The 20,476-nt window shown below is 38.7% G+C and overlaps 1 protein-coding gene across 2 annotated transcripts in view; it reads left to right on the forward strand.

Annotated features, from left to right (window-relative positions):
- The window catches only part of DPYD (dihydropyrimidine dehydrogenase), a 788,358-nt gene that overhangs the window by 671,408 nt on the left and 96,474 nt on the right, over positions 1-20,476 (forward strand). For both annotated transcript variants that reach the window (XM_040626997.1, XM_008697678.2), the window contains exon 20: positions 356-535. In XM_040626997.1, coding sequence (XP_040482931.1) covers positions 356-535 — 180 coding nt within the window. The remainder of the gene's footprint in view (positions 1-355; positions 536-20,476) is intronic.

The raw sequence follows: 20,476 nt of genomic DNA on the forward strand, positions 1-20,476 counted from the left end.
TGTAAATCCAGCTGACTGGATCTACTTTTTTACAGCTGTACTAAGGTTTGCCTGACATACATTAAACGGCACATATTTAACGTGTATGATCTGGCAAGGTTTGAAATACGCATACACCCGTGAGGCCATCACCACATCGAGTTTATGAAAGTAGTCACTGTCCCTGAAAGTTTCCTTGTGCCCCTTCGCAGTCCCTCCCTCCCCACCACTCCCATCCCCACGTAATGATTGATATGCTGTGCTTGGAACAGTGCCTGGAACATAAATCCGTTTTCTTGAATAAATGCAAAGTGAGTGCATTTGGAAAATTATCTCTTACATTGACATTTGGTAATGATTGCCCCATCTTTTCTAGGTATGCAGTGCTGTTCAGAATCAGGATTTCACTGTCATCCAAGACTACTGCACTGGCCTCAGAGCCCTGCTGTATCTGAAAAGCATTGAAGAGCTACAAGACTGGGACGGGCAGAGTCCAGCTACCGTGAGTCACCAGAAAGGGAAACCGGTTCCCCGTATTGCTGAACTCATGGGAAAGGTATGTGCTCACTTCTCCTTTGTCCTTACGAACCTACTTCGATCGCTTCGTACATCAGGTCTTGTTTTCCTTCCCACCAGCTCATTAACAGAGGAAACATAGTGCCTTTTGAATGTTATTTCTGTAGTAGGATCGTTCTGAAGGAGGCTTGATTATAGCTATAGGATAGGTCCATGAGTTACATTTTTATAAAACCAATATAACACAAGGTCACGTAAAGGAAAAAAGATTGAAGTTTGTAGTGTAAAGTGCCTCCAAATTCTTGCTTACCGTGGTGATGACTGGCATTCTTTCCAGTGGGAGGCTGGAGATTTCTTTATTCTTTAACAAGCTCTGGAAATTATAACATTACCTTTCTATTTTCAAGACAATCAAATCACTGGAGCCCTGAATAATATGATGAAGTTTTTAAAATTAAAATCTAATCAGTATCTTTTGTAACTGCTTCTGCTATGTGGTTAAACCTGGGCTCAAAAGGTTATGTCCCAACTTTCTCACTAACTGCTGTTTTCAGAGAAATATATACTACATTTACATTTTGTATAATACAGTGATTTTAGCAAATCTTTTCTAAAACAACATTCAGCATTTTGCCTTTGTATTTCCTTTGTATTATTCTAAATAGACAACCATTGTCAGAAGACGTTTCTTGAGTCCTGAATGAGGGGAGGAAAAAATTATAATTCTTAGTCTTTTCAGCTTGTCACTACATCAATAATTAACTTAAAAAAAAAAAAGAAAGGCAAGTATAAAAAGATTCTTTAAGGAAGCATTTAATAATTCAAATGAATCTTAACTTGAAACAGGTCACATGAAAAAGAATGGAAAACAAAAACCCTGGATATTCTGCTTTGGATGGCAGGGTTAGGGACTCTGAAAGAATAAGAGAAACATCATATAACTGACTTCCATTCGGCTATTTTTAATGAAAACTATCACTCCCCTCCCAGGTAGCCCAAAAATAAGGGCTTCTCAAAAAATAATGTGCATGATTGCAAGTCCAGTAATGAAAAACAAAGGGAGAAAAGAATAAAATCTTACAGTGTGAATTCCTAGAAAATATCGTGATGAATGACTCCGTGAGTGGCAATCAAACAGAAAAAAAAGAGTGGGTGGCATTAATATTTATAATATTGTAATTAGCAAGACTGTGCCTAAGCAGCATTATTAATGTAACTAATCATATTACCATAAACTGAGTCTGCAGTATTTAGACAGTGAGTGTTCTTGCCTTTATCAATGACCACCAATATCTGGAGGTTGTTCATGGCAAAAAAAATTTTTTTTCTCACAAATAACTTTACAGTCATTCAGTGTAAATATCCCAAGTAAATTAGTTCTGACGCAGTAGTTTTGGTAGTTTATGACCAAAAAAAGCATCGTCTCAAATCTGAGTGGTCACCATGTGAGCTGAAATGTAAGTGGCTGCCTCGCACTGTGCCGTTTTGTCTTTAAAGGACTTCCACACTCATTTCAAAACTTACATTTTCAAATACAAGATGAATAATGATGGAGACAACTCATGTCAATGACATAAGTGGAAACTGATTTTCTGATAGTTTGAATCTAGATTCTGACTTTTTTTTTTGGTAAGCCCGGCCTTCATCAAAATCATAAGTGTCATTTTCAGCATTATCATTAAAAAAAAAAAGGTTTTTTTCACATAGATTTTGCCTGTGTGATTATATTAGCGATTCAGTGTTCAACACTAAGTTGAGGAACTGGCAGTTGGTCTGGTAATAGAGCTGTGCTCCTCCTAGCTACGCTGGTGTGGGCTGACATGACCAAAACAATAGGTGATGGTCCCCTTTAGCTTAATGTCCCTAAATGAATCAAAGCGTGCTGGATTCAAGGTACAGGGGGCTTTCCTATCTGTTCCTTCGTGGTGTTGCTGGTGTGTGAGTATGTGTATCTTAGAAAACCGCTCATAGAGTTCTCTCATTAGCTGAAGAATAGGATGGTGTTCTTTACAGTGTTTTCATGTTACAGGGAAAACAAGAAAAGATATAGACCCTTTTCAGAAGGACCCGCTAGAAGTAGCTGGCTTTTTTAGGTAGGAAAGATTGTTTGGAAAGTACAATTGTTACTCTACTTAATCTTTCACTCAGAGGTCAGGCTAGAATAAATTGGAGTAGAAATTTAGAAGAAACCAATTACAAACGGTGTTTGAAGATGGAGAGAAAATGAGACATTAGCTCTGGAAACAAGGATTTGGCCAAATTAGTCATGTTATCTTTTAAGTAATTAGTATATTTAATATACTCTCCCTTTGCATACCCTCACTTATTAATTCTTTAAACTTCCCAAGCAATGTTTCTTCAGGTGGCTTTGGAAAGGCAAAAAGTCAGGCATTTATAGTTTGCTCTGCTCTTACGGTGCAAGTTGTATAAATCTGTACCCGCAAACACAAGAGCAAACCCCATACGGAGAGCAGCCGCCAGCTCTGCCACACCACAGAGCAGTGGGTCTCAGACTGCTGGTGCTTAAAAACCATGTGGCACACTTGTAAAAAATGTAGATCCCTGGCCCCGCTCCCAGAGATGCTGACTCAGTTGGTCCAAGGTGGGTCCAGGAGTCTGCCTTGTCACGTGGTGGTTCTGATGGACAGATCCAAGGATCCACATTGCCCAAAGTAATAAAAGACAATAGCAACAGAATATCATTAGAGATTGAGAAGTTAGCTGTGAGCACAACACAAGCTTTTCTTGATGGAGGAAGCCGGCACTAAATGATTTTGAGCCAGAAGAGACGTCCAATAGAGAATCAGGCAAGGAAGACCAGAGGAACAGCGTACCGAGTTCTGAATGGCGAGTGCTTTGAAAGTACCTGATAAGGAAACAGGGGCAATGAATTAGTGCAGCAGTTAGGTCCAAGACGTGTAAGCAAAAAGGATCGGGAGACAGAGACACTTTGCCATCAAAGGCGTAACATCCCCAGTCCATGCAGACAGTCAGCAGTAAGGAAGTCTGTGAGGATAAGGAAGCAGAGACTAGTCACAGGACCATCAGAAAGGAAGAGTCTCGGCAGCAGAGCGCCCACTTATTTTATACTCGGTTATCTCAGTGCCTCCTTCCCCCTGGTGAAAACCTAGGCAGCTCAGTGAAAGTGAAGTGGTCGTTTGCCGCATATAGGACAGAGATTACTAGCAGAGTCCAGAGTAAGACTGGTGGGTTTGAATGATGTTTCCTTACTTACCTAGGTAAGCAAGTGGGACAGGTTAATTAATCTCTCCAAATCTCTTTCTTGAACTATCAAATGAACATAATCACCGTATAAGTCCACTGTCCCTCATTAATAATTCTGAAATCCAAAAATTGCTGATCATTTGGCAGCAAACATGCCCTGAACTGATGTGAGGCTATTTATAATTTTTATTTATTCTTTCTGAATTGAACGTTTAAGTGTTTATTGCAGAGGGACTAATGTGTTTGATTCCAGGTTGCTACCCCACATCTTGCTGGGGGTATTAGGTTAAATGTGGCATGTGCACCATTTTACTTTTCTAAAGCACACCGCCCCCCAAATTCTGAATTCTGAATTCTGAGATGTATTTGGCCCCAAGGACTTGGATTAAGGGGTGGTGAAGAATATTTAATTGAGAATATAACTGCAAGTATAACTTGATCCACAAATTTTTCTTTAGAGTTGGAGGCAAAGTAAATATTTTAGTGATATCAGAAAATAAAATATTAGTATTTGGAATTTTTAGATGCAGCAAATCACAATATGTTGAGATTATTTGCTTGGGAAATATGAAAGAAATTGGATGCCCCAAGATTAGAACAGAAAGTTTTGCAATCAAAAAGTATGGAAGGAAATGACTTCACTTTGTTTGTGCTTGGGATGAGAGTAGGATTCCTAAGCAGGGGTCCTTGAAAGGGAAACAGCACAGGCCAAACCTACTGATTGGTCGGGGTCTGCATGCATTTTCACTTTCTGTTCGCTACGTCTGGATTGTCTTTCCTCCTAACTGAAGAGAAATTCGCAAGCACCCCCTTCTCTTTGAGTTGTTCTTTGATCTCTATACCAGAATTAATTTCTCCTTGTCTTCTTCAGCCTTAATTGTAACAAGTATCACAGAGCATTTGGATTTTTAAATGTCTTTTTCCTCTACTAGACAGCAAGCCTACTTCCCAATTCCTTGGACACCTACTGATACACAGTAAGGGCTCAGTAAATGCCGCTTATGTGAATGAATGACAAATGAACTCTGTAAGAAAACAGTGCTAAGTGGTAGCATTAAAAATTAGTAGTCATTTGACTTACCAAGCCATTGGTTTTCCCATCACATCAGAAATGAAATGAGTGTAAGAAGAAAAAAATAACTTTGAACTGTAAGTCCTAATTCATGTATGAGCCTAGTTTGGTAAAATGAGATGGAAAGAAGTCAGAGTGAAGTGAGGTAGGCAGGTGAGCAACCTTTATTGCTTCTTGACTTAGCAAAATATACCTCAAGTATAAGCTTCTTGAGGGCCTAGACCACACACTGTGTGCCAGTGTCTGACACATCTACCATTAGGAGCAATGGCATGGTAGCTGAATTGCTGAATAGATATATTGATCAATCACTTATTTATTGTAAGATGTATTTTAAATGTCACTTCCTTTGTGAAGTCATCTCTGACCCTCCTCTTCTCTGACTGGGAAAACTGAGTCCCTCATTTCTCTGTTCGTGTTCATATAACCGGTACGCAGTTATTCTATTCTCTTCTGGTTATACGTCTTCTTGTGCATCACTGAGGTCATTACGAGCATCTTGAAAACAGAGATGATGTCTTATTTATACTTGAGTTGTCAAGCACCTAGCACAATGCTACATGTTTATAGAATTAAACTGCACAAACTATCTGCAGTGTCCTTATTTGGAAGGAAAAAAGAAAGCCAATTTAAAATTAAAATTCCATCCAGTCCCTTTCAAGAATAGCAGAGATTTTAGAAAGAAACAGCAAATGTGCCAAATTACTTTCAGTAGGTATTAAAACATGGCGAAATACACATCAGTGATATTAACCCGTGAATATAATCTGTGCTCATTAAAAAGCTTTCATTAGGATAAAATCAGAAAAACTGTCAATGTGTTTGTACAGGACCCCTTAAAATAAGGCTTTATTTTGATGATAGAAACGAAAATATGTGCATCCATATGACCAGATACATCATTCCCATGTCATTTTAAAGCCACAAGTGATAGATTTTATAAAACCATTGCTATCTGGTTTTAATATTTTATTTTTTTAAGATTTTATTTATTTATTTGACAGAGAGAGAGAGAGATAATGAGCACAAGCAGGGGGAGTGGCAGGGAGAGGGAGACGCAGACTCCCCAACTGAGCAGGGAGCCCGATGTGGGTCTCCATCCCAGGACCCTGGGATCATGACCTGAGCTGAAGGCACATGCTTAATCTATTGAGTCACCCAGGTGCCCCCTGGTTGTGATATTTTATATGTAAATATCTAACCATCTATTTATTTGTTTCTGGCATGTTATCCAATGCAGAGAACAAAGAACTGTCCAAAAGGAACATACGACGTCACGAGCATGGCCATTACAAGAGGCCTAATAACAAGAGTCTTACAAATGGAGAGTAGTAGTACCTCCTGTTCACAACTTTAAAAGTTTTCTGTCTTCCATGCTATTTATTTTGTTGTGCTTTTTATTTTTCCAAGTTGAGATATAATTTGCAGAAAGAACAATGCATAGGTCTTAAATGAACCATTTGATGAGTTTTGACAAATGCACACATCCATTGTATCCTCACTTCTGTCAAGATATCAAACAGAACCATGATCTCGGAAGTCTTCCTTGTGCCCCTTCCCAGTCATTATCTCTCCCTCCTCGCCACTACCGGAAGTAAATGCAATTTAGTTTATATCATCATAGATTAGTTCGTTCATATTCTGCGTCATATAATTAGAATTCCACAGAATGTGTGTTGTTGTGTGTGTGGTTGCTTTCACTCAGCACAGTGGTTTGGAGATTCATCCATGTTGTTGTGGGTGTTAAGTAACTCATTTCTTTTTATTGGTGAATAATATTCCATTGAATAAATATATCACAATTTGGTTATTCATTCAAAATGACATTTGAGTTGTTTTTACTTTTCCAATATTATAAGTATATCTAAAATAAGCATTCAGGCATAACTGTTTTGTGAACATCTATTTTCATTTCTCTTGACTACTAGTTAGGAGTGTAGTGTCTGGGTCCTAAAGTGTTGTATGATCTTTAGAAGAAACTTGCCAGCAGACTTTATAGTGGTTGTACCATTTTATACTCCCCCCAGCTGTGGGTGGGTGTTTCAGCTCTTTCACATTCCAGCCAACATTTGGTATTCTCTGTCTTTTTAGTCTGAGCTTTTTAGTTTGTTCATTGGTATTTCATTGTGATATGAATTTGCATCTCCTGAAAACTAATGATAATAAACATTTCTTCATTTTCTTATTGGCCATCCATATACCTTTTCTGCAAAGTACCTATTCAGATCTTTTGGCTGCTTAAAAATTGGGTTTATTTTTTACTGAATTTTCTTTACATATTCTGGGTACAAGTCCTAAGATGCAGAAAAAGCATTTGACATGTGGCATCCACTCATACTAAAAACCCCAAGCAACCTAATAATAGAAGGAAACATCCTCAGTCTGGTAAAGGGCACGTACAAAAAATTCTACCACACATATCATATTTAAATGGTGAATAAATAAACTTATTCTTCTAAGATCCAGAACTTGGCTTGAATGTCCACCCTCACCACTTCTATCCAGTAACGTACTGGAGGTCCTAACTAGTGTAGTAAAGACACAAAAAGAAATAAATGGCATCCAGGTTGGAAACCTACTAAAATTGTCATTTGCAAATGGTAATACTGGATACATCAGAAATCCCCAAAAACTGTACAAACACTATTAAAAATCAATAAATGAACTTAGGAAAGTTTCATGATAAAAAGACAATATACAAAGCCAGTCATATTTCTAGATGAACAATAGAAACAATGAACAACCAGAAAATTAAATTTGAAAATTCCATTTACAATAGCATTTAAAAACCACAAAGTACTTAGCAATGAATTAAAATGTATGCAATATCCACACACTGAAAAGTACAAGGGATTGCTGAGAAAAGTTAATCAATGGAGAGATACGTTCTCTCCAGATTAATCTGTAGATCTAGCACAGTCCCAGTCTAAATCCCAACGCTTGTTTTTGTAGAAGTTGACAAGCTGACTCCAAAAGTTTCATTGGTATTTAAAGGAGTTAGAATAACCAAAACAGTCTAGAAAAGGAACAAAGTTAGATGATTTGAACTATCTGCCTTCAAGTTTTTCTATAAACCCACAGTCATCAAACAAGCATGTTTTAGTGTCAGAATAGACAAATAGATCAATGGAACAGATAGAAAATCCAGAAATAGACCCACACATATATACTCAATTGATTTTTCACAAAGGTGCCAAAGCAATTCAATGGAAAAAGGAAAGTCCTTTCAATAAATGGTGCTAAAATTAATGGAACCTCATATTTTCCTCACACAGGACACAAAAGTAGTTTTAAATATATCATAGATAAAAAAGTATAAAAATTTTAAAGAAAATGTAAGTAAATAGCTTCATGATCTTGGAATAAGGAGAAAGTTCTTAGACAGGATGCCAAAGCACTAGCCAACAGGAAAAAATTGACAACTTACATTTCATCAAGATTAACTTCTGGTCATCAAAAGACGGCTGAGTAAATGAAAATTCAAGTCGCAGAATGAGAGAAAATATTCATGATATTTACATCTCACAAAGAACTTGTGACCAGAATAAATGTATATAATACCGTAAAAAATGTAAACTGGAATAATATGAAATAATTTAATTTCATCGTAAGTATATGAAAATCTTAAAATGAGAAGTCCATGGTGAGGGACTACCTATAAGCTCTTGCAGCTCTCATCCGTCTATGATAACTTTTTTTTTTGCTCTTTCCTCTAATACCACTTGCAGAGCTAGCCCAGAAAAGAGGGAGTGAGGGAGATGAAAGCCATCTTCCTTGAAGTTCATTTTATGGCCCTGTGGTTCTCGTCCATGTTATTTTCTCCCAGTGCAGCTTTGAATCCCTGTGGTTATTCTCTTTGGGGCTTCCAGTTGGGTACTTCATATTGTCAGAAAACTTCCAGATGACATTCTACATTTCTAACAGTTACTTGGGTACTGATTGAAACAGGAAGCAGTATTATTAAGATCACTTTCTATGACTAACCAGATTGTGTGAGACTATATATTTTTATTGATTGAGCTCATTTGATAGGACATGGCAAAAAACAAAAACAAAACAAAGCACTAGTTCCTGGAAGTTCAAATTTTCCAGAATTACCAAATCAGAGTCTACTGCATAGATATTATGGGGACTTATCTACATCTCTAAATATCATCAGATGGTTTGAGTAGAATCTTAGGTAGAATGCTGAAATGCCAAGTATCCTTTAAGAATAGGGCAGACATCTGTTTATAAATGGTGATTATTCCTACTTAGAAGCAAAAAATGTTGAATAAGATTTGATAGCCCCTTGTAGTTCTGAGTGTCTAAACGTCTCATTAATGTTTAATGATCCCACAAAGAAGTCAGTGTGCTGTAGTGAAAAGAGCACAGTGTTAGAGTCTGGCAGGTCTAGAATCCAGGCTCAATGGCTCACTACTGGTGAACTTGGGCCAGCTACATGAACCACGCAATCCTCTCCTCTTGTATTGACAAATTGAGATAATGATACCAGTTTCACACGTGCTTTGTGAGGATTAGAAATCACATAGGTAAAGTGTATAGCACACAGCAGGCAGGCATTCAGCACGTGCCCATTATTGTTACAGTGAATTCGAACATAGATGATGAAGAGCTAGATACAGAGCCACATAGATACGTAGATGAAAGATAAGTAGACATACAGAAATATTGGGGTAATGTGTATATGTGAAACTTACGCATTATTTGTAGACTTTCTTTTGACCTTCTACTGATAACAGGATTTCGCTAGCTTAGTTTTGTTTGATCTGGTCAAAAGCGTGCATCTTCGCCCTTTAAATCACTCCCTTTTACAAAAAAAAAAAAAGCTTCTAAATAATTCGGAAATGTTCACTTTCCAGGTAGAATGGAAATAAATTTGTTAATTTGGGGTTTGGGCAGTAAAATAGCACAAGTGGTCCATCGTTGGTCCTAAAATAGGTAGAAGGGAGGAGCCTATTACTGTTGCCAAATCAGAGTAGCAATACCAGAATTTAAAGTGAACCCTTAGGGGAGGTGCGGGTAGGAGTCTCTCACGTTATGGAATGAGGTAGCTTTGCATTGCTTATAACCAAAACAGGCTGGGCCACTATCAGCCTTCCCAGAATGGTCTCTCTCCCATCTCGGGGGTAAGTGGGCTTATTTCACAGGGCAACTCCAATCAGTTGGTAGTGGTTGCCAGCAGCAATATATAGAAAAAGATTATGATCCAAAGCCAAGTCCAGCAAAGGCGTGTGAGGAAGTGCAATGCCTCCAGGGGCAGGGACACAGGACAAGATGTGGCAGAATATGGCTTCCCACTTCCCTGAGTGTGGAGCTCTGACCTCTTGCCTGATCTTGGAATTGGGGCAGCATTGAGCTTTGCAATCTTTGTAACCACTGCAGCTGCCTCGTTGCACTCTACTATTGTATGCCTGAAATAAAGTGTAAACCAAGCATTTTTACTGTTCTGCCAGCATCCCACCGTGCTTTGCTTCATCCGTCATGCTTTTAAATAGTATGATTTCTTATTTCTCCTCATTCATAAACAGATACCTAATTGTCAAGCACAAACGTGATTATTCTTTTGTCACTTTCATGAAAGTAAATGGTTACGTATAATTCCTCATACTTCATCAAATTTACTACTTTAATCAGAATGCACCTTATCAATATTAATTATACACATAGAACTTGTGTAAAAGTACTTCCATCTTCAACACACCCACATTAATTTTGATGTTACTTTTAAGCCAGGAAAAAAAAAAAAACCACTTAGGATTTTTCTTGTTCTGGGTGGGGATTGAGGATTTATAAAGAAAGCATTACTAGAAGCATGTAAGATGAAATTTGAATTCAAAAGCTATCCTTGAACTCACCCCCTACCCTCCTCCTAAAAACTCTGCAAAATCAGTGCACATTTATTGCAAACCAGTGAGCTTTGTTCCTAATCCTGATTTTATGGAGTAAGGCAAAACATCTCTCTGTAATTCTGAGCTATGCCCTTGAGATTCTCCCTCAGAAAAAATATATATTTGTTATATCTCTGTTTAAGCTCATCTGCCTACTTGAATAAAACAAGCATTAGATAAAAGATATAATTTTCTGCTAATTAAAGGAGTCAGAGGGTCATTTTTGATAATGTAAAGAGTCAACAGAAATTCCAATTATATTCAGGTTTATGCCAATTTGTCCTAATCTAAGATTTGAGAAATAAAATTAAATGTCTACTTTTTGAAATAAAAAGGGGGATCTAATTTACGCCTCCCCCAAAAAAAATTTTAAATAAAACAAGCCATGATTAGTTACTTGTGTTTTGGATTTTTTGTTTGTTTTGTTTTAGCTTTCAAATTATACAGATCATAACTGCTATTGAACAGCTTTACCAAAACCGTAGAAGCCTAGGAAAGATAGGCCAAGATATCTTTAATTGCACTGAATGATTACCAATCACATAGTGAACCAAATCAGTTTATATATCCAGATGAAATATCCATCCCCTTCCCTCTTTTCCTTAGAAACGTGATCACTCTGTTAGGTTGCCCATACTAATCTAGTTAGCCACCTAATTTCTAAACATCCCCTCTATTTTATGCTGTATAGCTACTGGAAGTGATTTTATCAGGTGTCTCAGATCCATACCCTATAATAGTCTGTGCTTCATGGTCACAGGTGACCCTTAGAAATATGTTTGAGATGTGACTACAGCCTACACAGAGAAATGTGCTAATGCTGCTCAGAAAGTCCTTTGGGTGCAGCTTCAGGCACTGTTTGTGAAGCTGCCTCATTGATGGAAATGCCCTGAAGACCTCACTCCCAGGCCCTCACACCTGCTGGCTGGTGTGCTATAGATTGTTCACAGCAAACAACGTCAAGATTGTGCCTTTTGAAGATTTGTTGCCATACATCTTTAAAGTGTTTTGCTTGTCTTCCCTGCTTATCAATTTTGTCCCGTTTCATCTCGAACTGTAGAACCTTCTCTAGATCCTCTTCTGGCAGTTAATTTCTGCATGCACCCAGTCCATCTGAGTTGTAAAATGTCACCCATCAAGCTTGTCATCTTTCAGGACCTAAATATTGCCAAGTCTTTGTTTCCATTGAATGTATATCCTAAGTGAAACTAATGAAAGTAAACATAGCATTTGTGGTAATCCAGGCCTCCTAGGAAGAGAATTCAGTACCACTCTATACAGTCTTTATTGAGATCTAGAAGAAGCCCTCCTTAAAGATTATTCTACTCTGTTCATGCATTTGGTGTTGGTGGCAGGCATTGGTGGTGTTCATTAATGTTTTCTGGTTCCATAGGAGAAGCAAATCTCCTTGCCTCTTGGACCTTCCATGGGACTAGGTGACTTGCTTTAGTCAATGAAATGTGAGTGAAATATGGGATGTGATTCTGGCCGGAAACATGTAAGCTGGCACTCGATTCTCCATATTTGCTTCCTTTGCCACAGTGAATACTAGTCTCATGTTGAGAAGGTGGCAACATAAAATGGATGGCCTAGATTGCTGAGGCACCATTTATAGGGCATCCAGAGAGCAGAGCTTTTGTGAGAGAGAGACCACCTTTTATTGTGTTAAGTCACTGAGATTTGGGAGTTGATTATTACCGCAGTACTATCAGCTGGTAAGGATTACACAGAGTTCCAAATAACTTCTATCTGCCGCCAGAGGGACTGATGGCTACTGAGGTAACCCTTTGAAAAAGTATAAAATAGAAACGCTCATCTTTAGTGATGTTCACTTTCCTTTCTGCATGTGGCCCCACCTGCTGGCGTCTAATTCCATAATGCATTTTCCCATTACATCACTCCAACCTGCGTCCGATTTCTCTGATGATAGCAGAGAGCCTTTCTTTCTAAACTATACAGTGAAAACCTTTATTCTTGCATTGTACCTGGTTTTTCCCAAGTTATGTGAAGATATCCACAGTCAGCCTAATCCAAATGAGGAAACAGAGCATAGTATGTACCTTACATAACTTCTTTCTTGTTAGTAGTACGGACTTGGGCAACGTACATACTTTCTCTTAGCCACCATTTTCTCATCCAAAAACTTGGGATAATAATATATATCTCATAGGATTGTTGAGAAAAATAAGTAACAGAGTCTAAATTTCTGCTAAAAGGAAGGTCAGTTTCTAGAAAACATCATCTCTACTCACTATCTCTCACTCCTTACTTGTTTGTCTATCTTCAACCCATCAAAATTAGATTTCTACTCATCCCCACACCCCAAATCACTAGAACTGCTCTTGCTGAAGTTATCAGTGATTTAGTTCTCACCAAATCCAGTAGTTTCCCAGTCTTTACTAGGTCTTGTTATATTCAACAGTTGACCACTCCTTCATATTTGAAATTTCTTCTTTGATTTTTGAATACTCTTTTCTTCTGGTTTCTCCTTTACTTTTTATCAAGCAGACAATTGTTAGCACCTAGCATGTGCCAGGCATCATAGAGGCAAATATTAATAATAACATAAGTGCTCTCCCTTAAAAGGATCACAGACTAGTGTGGAATTAGACAATTAAAGAGTTATTTATAACGTAGTGATAATTACACTGATAGAAAGATACGCACAGGATAGCAGGGGTTATGGGGTGTTTGAGACCTTTTCCCAGACTAATCTGAAACTTAAGATCTAGTAAGTGTAGGAAGAATACCTCAGGCTAAGGCAGAAAGCATGGCAAAGTCCTGGACGTAAATAACATTCTCGTGTGTGGAAAGAACCTTCTTGGACTTGATCTTTAGGACCCCTCCTCTTTTTTTGGCCCTTAAATACTAGTATTTCCCCTCTTCATGGCTCTCATGTTACTGTATGCACTCGTCAGACCCATGAAGCCAATTTTACTCTCCTTGTTGTCATCTTCCACGTTCGTACTCTCACCAAAGACCTCCCTCTGGACCCTACACACCCATCTCTTCAGCTTTCTGGTGGACTTTGCCACACAATAGCCCTGCTCAGTGCTCTTCCTGCAACCTAGGAATAAAACAACAGTAGTGATTATCTGCAACAATTATATAAGCACTTTATAATTTACAAAGCACTTTGGCATACATTATCTCACCAGCTGCTTCCTTAATGTAATAGCAGCAGTGGGCAAAAAACCGTGTCACTGCCAACAGCGCTTTTCTGACCTTGGTCTCCCAGCCCCACCTACTAAAAACATGAGAGCGGCTGGATGGGAGCTGATTAGAGGCTGGAAGCTGACCTTGTCTGGGGACCAGGGGAGTATGACAGCAGCAGTTGCCACCTCCACCTTCTCCATCTCCGTAGGGGCAGTAGAGCAAGCCAGAGGTTTCGTGGCAAAACGTGGGAGGCTGCACGGAGCAAGCCGGCTTCTCATGAGCTGCCTTGAGTGAAGGCTGAGGGTGGCAGGCATCAGCTTGTGGGAGGTTAAGCGCTTATCCCCTCTCCCCCACTTTTCTGATTTCTTATTTCTTACGTGCATTAACTATCATTTTGAAAGTTTCAGTGGGTTAATTAAATTCTTCTAGTGTTGATGCTAGGAAAGCTGAAACATTTTCAGCTGAGATTGACACTACTCAAGACATCGGCTTCACTGATGTTTGTTCAGCAACACTCCAATATGTCACAGGATTGCTGAGAGAACATCTGAGAGCTATAATGAGCTAAAAGTCAAGTACAGGGGAAAATGTGTTCCAGACTGCTGCAGATGTTCTCAAATCAAATCATATTTCTGTGAAATGCCATATAGAATATTCAGTGATTGAAGGATGCAACATGAAAGGACAGTTCAATTGATTTGCACTGTTTTAAAATTTTATTCAGTCTAAATTATATGAAATGTGGCGGCTTTTTTTTCACTTTAAATCGATTAATAAGAGACGCTCTTGATCCTAATGAGCTTCAAGGATAATTTCCTTGCGCTAAGAGGAATGCATATACTGGTTAGGTAGGAGTCAAAGCCTAGAGAGGGGGGCAGTTGAATAAGGGAAACAAAGTCGAGTCAAAGGACTTCCATTTTGTTGCTCCACTTTCTTGCCTTTATTTCTCCCTTATCCTTTTGGCACCAAAATTGAGCAAACCTCTGTGTAATTAATTCACCAGGATTCGGATAAACCTAACTGTGGTGCGGTGCTGATGGTGGTTCATTCTGTCCCTCCTGGGAAACCTAAAGGAAGCTTAGCAGGAGTGGGTCAAGGAAATGTTTTGATAGATGTGTCTTTTGTCATCACCAACTTATATTCCATCACACAGGTGGCCTTGCACATCACCATAGTTTAGATAGCCTGGCCTATCATTAGGAACAATACTTTCCTAAGGGAAGGGTAGCACAAGGTAAGAACTGATAAACCCAGGTAAGGAAAAACAGAGAAAAATGATTAAGTGACGATAGAAAGTACAGCAAAACGCCACAATGACATACCACTCACAGCCTCTGTAACGGCCAAAATTAAAAAAAGATTGACAACATCAAATGTTGGCAAGAATGTGGAGCAACTAGAACTCTTGTACTTTGCCAGTAGGGATATAAAATGCTACCATGACTTGGAAAAACTCTTCAACATTTTCTTACCAAAAAAACCCTACAATTCCATTCTCAGGTATTTATCCAAGAGAAATAAGAACACATTTCCATAACATTTGAAATAGATGAATTTTAAAAACAGTATGTTAAGGGAAGGAAGCCAGACACATAAGATTACTTACTAACTCATGCCATTTATGTGGAGTTTAAGGGTAATAAAATCTATATCATTGGAAATCACAACAGTGATAAGTAGAGACTGACTGGAAGAAAACACAAGGGAACTTTCTGGAGTGGTAGAAATGTCCTATACCTTGATTAGGGTGCCAGTTTCGTGGATAAATTTATTTGTCCAAATTCCTCCAACCGTATCCTTATGGTTGGTGCAATTGTACTGTGTGTGTACGTATACATATATCAATTAAATTAGTTTTATTTTTTAAAGCATACATCTAACTCTGACAGAAATTAGAGGACAAGTATTCAGCAATACTTTTAGGGACAAAGTAAGACATATCATATAAGAAATACTAAAGACATTTTTTATGTCCAAATTACTTTTAATCAGTTAGCCTTTGGGAACTAAAAATCTTATGAATTTAACCACTGGAAAAGAATAACTGGTACCTTGATAAAGATCTTGGCTGGAAACCAGCTTAAAGAAAATGGATGGCTGGGGGCATAAACAAATGTATTTTCCTCTGCCAACTTGCCGGCAGCTGGGTGTGGAATTGAAATAGTGTAGGCCTTGCGCATCAGGGAGACTGGCTAGGGCTTAGACATCAAGAAGGGGAACATCTGGCTTCTTGAGAAGTGACATAGGTAAGGGATGTGGCATCACAATGCAAATGAGAAGCTGCTGCTTAAAGATGGGAAATTTGATTAGGTCCTTTGGTAGGCCTTCAGCTTGCTTTGCTTTGTAGGATCAGCCAGTGCCTGCAGCCTCTGTTAACAAAAGCTAGCCTTGCCTGAGGCCACAGCTCCCAGAACAGAACCGTAAGTTGGTTGCTGATGGGGTGTTACAGGCAGGGCTAGGCATTTTTGCCCTACTGTCCTACCCACCCTTACACAAACAAACCCAGCGGGGCATCTGTCTGGAAATCTTAAGTCAAATACATTTCCAGTGCTTTAATATATGCATTGACATTTTGTCTTGCAATAGCTCTCTTTATTATTGGATAATAATATTACATCTATAGACATAAAGACATAACTCTTTAGGGGCGCCTGGGTGGCACAGCGGTTAAGCGCCTGCCTTCGGCTCAGGGCGTGATCCCGGCGTTCCGGGATCGAGTCCCACATCAGGCTCCTCCGCTATGAGCCTGCTTCTTCCTCTCCCACTCCCCCTGCTTGTGTTCCCTCTCTCGCTGGCTGTCTCTCTCTGTCAAATAAATAAATAAAATCTTTAAAAAAAAAAAAAAAAGACATAACTCTTTAGGTTGAGTTTCCATTCACTCAGATACATTTTGTTCATTTTATGAGGCACTGCTATTACAAAGTTGTAAAGAGGCCAAAACTGTATTTTAATGCTGGTATTTTTTTCCTTCAAGTTTCTGCCTTTTACTTTTTATTACCTAAGATGCATCTCCTAACAGAATTATGGGTGGAAACAAATATCACATATCTTTTTTGAACTCACATAATTCTTGTGACAGATTTGATTTTTGGTACTAATTGAATTTATTTTACATATCTCTGCCTAGCTCAAAAACTTTGAGTTTGCATTTTAGTCATTTAAATATATAATCTATTCACTCAACAAATATTGAATATCTGTTACATGCCAGGCATTGTGATAGGTAATTGAGATTGAGTGATGAATAAAGATAAACGCTTTATCACTGAGGGACAGTCAACTACAAAAAATAATGGTACTAAACTTTTTAAATGCTTTACATAATTATTTATGCTTATACATGTATACACACATTTACATATACATGTGTATGTTATGTATATTTGTGTATGTGTATATATATATATTTATATCCCCATTTTACAAGGGTAGAAGCTGAGGCTTAAAGAGGTTTCATTATTGCAGTGGGATCAGGAACAAACCCCATTCTGTTTATTGCAAAAGCTGTGCCCTTAACCACTTAACTACACCTCATCTCAGCATAACTGCTATTATGATATCAGAGTTATAGAAGCAGAAAGGAACAAGAGTTCATCTCAGCCTGGGGGATCAGGAGCAGGTAGAAAGGGACAAATGAACTGTGTCTTGAGGGATGAAAACAGTACAAGTTTTATGTAAATGTCCTCATTAAATCCAATCTATAGGCAATGGCTATGGCCAACTGATCACTTGTGAAAATTGCTACACTTTTATTTATGGTGGTAAAAGAGTTACAAAATCTGTTAGGTAATTAATCCCATTCCCTGATAGGGCGCAGGCTTCATTCTTAGTTTGTGCTTTTGGGAGCTGTTGTCTTTTAGCATAAATCCCATCAAATCTTTGTGAGTTTTCCTTTTACATTTCCTTCATCTGTGACGAGAAGATTCTATTAACAACCCTGGCACCTTCCATTAAAGTCTACAACTTCCAACTGCCAGGAAGGGATAATGAAGTGATAAATTTAATTTGCTACCAAAATATGTAAGGCAGAGATATCTAAGTGAATTTATAGCATTAGCAATGTCTTTCCTCTTAGCATTAACAAAAGTTTTATGGCAGGTTATCAGAAACAGTGCAAAAAGAACAAATATATATGACTTTCCACACACAGAAATCAGATCTGTAACTCTGTATCAAATCATTTCTTTCTCTCTTCTTCTTAGCATTTCTAGGTCCATCAGAACTTAATACAATGAGTTTCAAGTATTTTATTACTTGAAGAATGTAAAAAAAGCTTAACCTGACTAAGAAACACTTTTTACTCATTAATATAGGTACTCTGAGGTTTATAAAATATGAATTCCCTTCTCCTGCCCCTACTAGACTCTAAGGGCTATGAAGAAAAATAACATCAGCCACGTGAGAATGAGGTTGCTTCAAATTCTGTGGGACACAAAATCTACTTTCCCCTCATTCTTTAACTCTGTGCCATGGTTGTAAAAATGATTCTTTAGTTTTAAAACTTTCGTATACATTTCCACTTCAAGAATTCCTTTGTTCCAGTGAACTTCAGCTCACAGAATCTTGTCCTCCCACATCTTGGCATTGGGATCGGTCTTGTATCCCTGCGGGCCAGGAATGGCCCTAAACTGCCCCCACCGAATGCAGAGCCAGGATAAGTATTGCTTCTACCGTTCAGTGGTGTATGTGTTCCTCTTGTGAAACAGACAGAGCTGTCCGAGTCAGTTCTTGACTTCAAGGTTATGTGCCCAAAGAAATGTAGAATTGATCATTAAGATATGATAATAAAAACAAGGTAGGGCTGTTATGTTATATTGTTTTGAGGGCCTTTTATGTCACCTCCTTGAATCCTTGCAACAATTCATATCAGGTTTGAATCATTATTCTCTTTTTCCTGTTGAGAGAAGACAGACCTGGGGAGGTTAGGAAAGTTGTTCGAGTTCCCATGCTAGTAAGAGCAGAGGCAACATTCTATCCTAGGTCTATGTGTTCACAAAACCTGCACGCTTGCCTCCTACACTTCACTGCCTCCACTTATTATCCTGTGCAGAGGATCATTGGTTCTAAGGCTTTAGATTTGATTCTTGGTTGACAGATAGCAGATTAAGATTCTATTAATCTTTGGGCAAGAATGTTGAACTTTCCACCTCTCTTGCAGTGACCTGTGGCAGTCGATTGTACTGGGAATTACATGACACCTGCTTACTCACTTGCATTCGGTGGACTCAGGATGAATCAATATTTTTGCAGGCACATTACCCCCTTTCCTCAGGCCCTTCGCCACTGGCATCAAGAGCGTTAGATGCACTGCCATCCTGCCAGCTGGGCTGAGCCTTACCACGTACAGTACTCTGTTTACCAGCAAAGGTCATGGGTTCGTCTCTTCTTCCTTCTGTTCTGTCCCTTTATTCTGGATTACTTGACTTTTAGCTCCTGTATGACAAATCTAGTTGGGGGTATGAATTCATGTATTTATTTAAATGCATAAATTTCCCCCACCAGTTATCTTAATGAGCCCAGTCCTTCTGGTCTGCCGATTTATGTCTTTGAAAGTGTTTGAGATAAAGAGAGCTAGAGATTAATGGAGAAGAGCATGGGGAGAAGCCTGGATCCCAAGGTCTGCGCTGGTCTCCTACCTACTGCTTTGTTCTCCCCAGCATTGGGCCTCCCCTTTAGCAGCTGCAGTGTCTGTCTAGATGCATGTGGATGTCTAGCTGTATACCCAGCCAAAGTTTTGATGCCTTCTTCCTCTCTTAAGTCACCTCAGTTTCATATAAAATCAGCCATCTAAGCAGAAGCTAGGTATTTGAATGGACTTTAGATTCTTCTAAGTTAAGTAACCTCCTGTGGGCTTCCAGTGACCATTACTGCCTGGGGTACCAGACAATGACTGATTTATACTTAGTGGCAAGCAAATCCCTAGATACACTTGCCAAGGATGTTAGAGCACCTTCATTCCTATCCAGGCAAAGCTTCCATTCATACAGTCCATGTAATATAAGCATCATGGTATATGCAGGTCTGTAGAGAACCAAAAGAAACCCACCAGTGGTATCTGAGAGTGTCCTGTCTCTGGATGTGGGTACTGTTCCCCGGCTTTTAATGCTTGTATATTTCCTGCATTTACTCCTATATGTTCCTCTCTGGAAGTTTCTAGAGCATACCTGCCCTCACATTCTTGGGCCAAAGAAAAATTCCCAGAGAAGTTATTTAAATTTTTTTCACTCTTTGCTTTTTATCGAGTGTCACACGGTGCAAGATGCCAGAGCTGTGGTGGGGTGGGGTGAGGTGCGGAAGTGTCAGGGGTTGGATGTGGTGTGGAGAGCTCCAAGGTTGTCTTAGAGGAGATTTCAGTGTAGTGAGTATATAAAGGCAAACGACAATCCAAGCCAGAGCACAATTGTGCAAACCAGAGTTATACCACCAGTCAGCATCAGAATGTATTTTCAAAGCTTTCATTTGTGATGTCAAATAGGTATAGAATGTAGGTTAAAACAGTGTAACCTGAGTGAGCGGTGATTACTTGCTATAGTCAGGTGAGAATAGAGAGAATTAGAGTGTATTAGAATAGAGAGTAGAGTGTATTAGGAGAGGAAAGTGTGGCAGTCTTTCAAGATTTAACCCAATTCATTAAAAA

Source organism: Ursus maritimus, unplaced genomic scaffold, assembly GCF_017311325.1.
Source record: "Ursus maritimus isolate PB19 unplaced genomic scaffold, ASM1731132v1 scaffold_12, whole genome shotgun sequence".
NCBI lineage: Eukaryota > Metazoa > Chordata > Mammalia > Carnivora > Ursidae > Ursus > Ursus maritimus.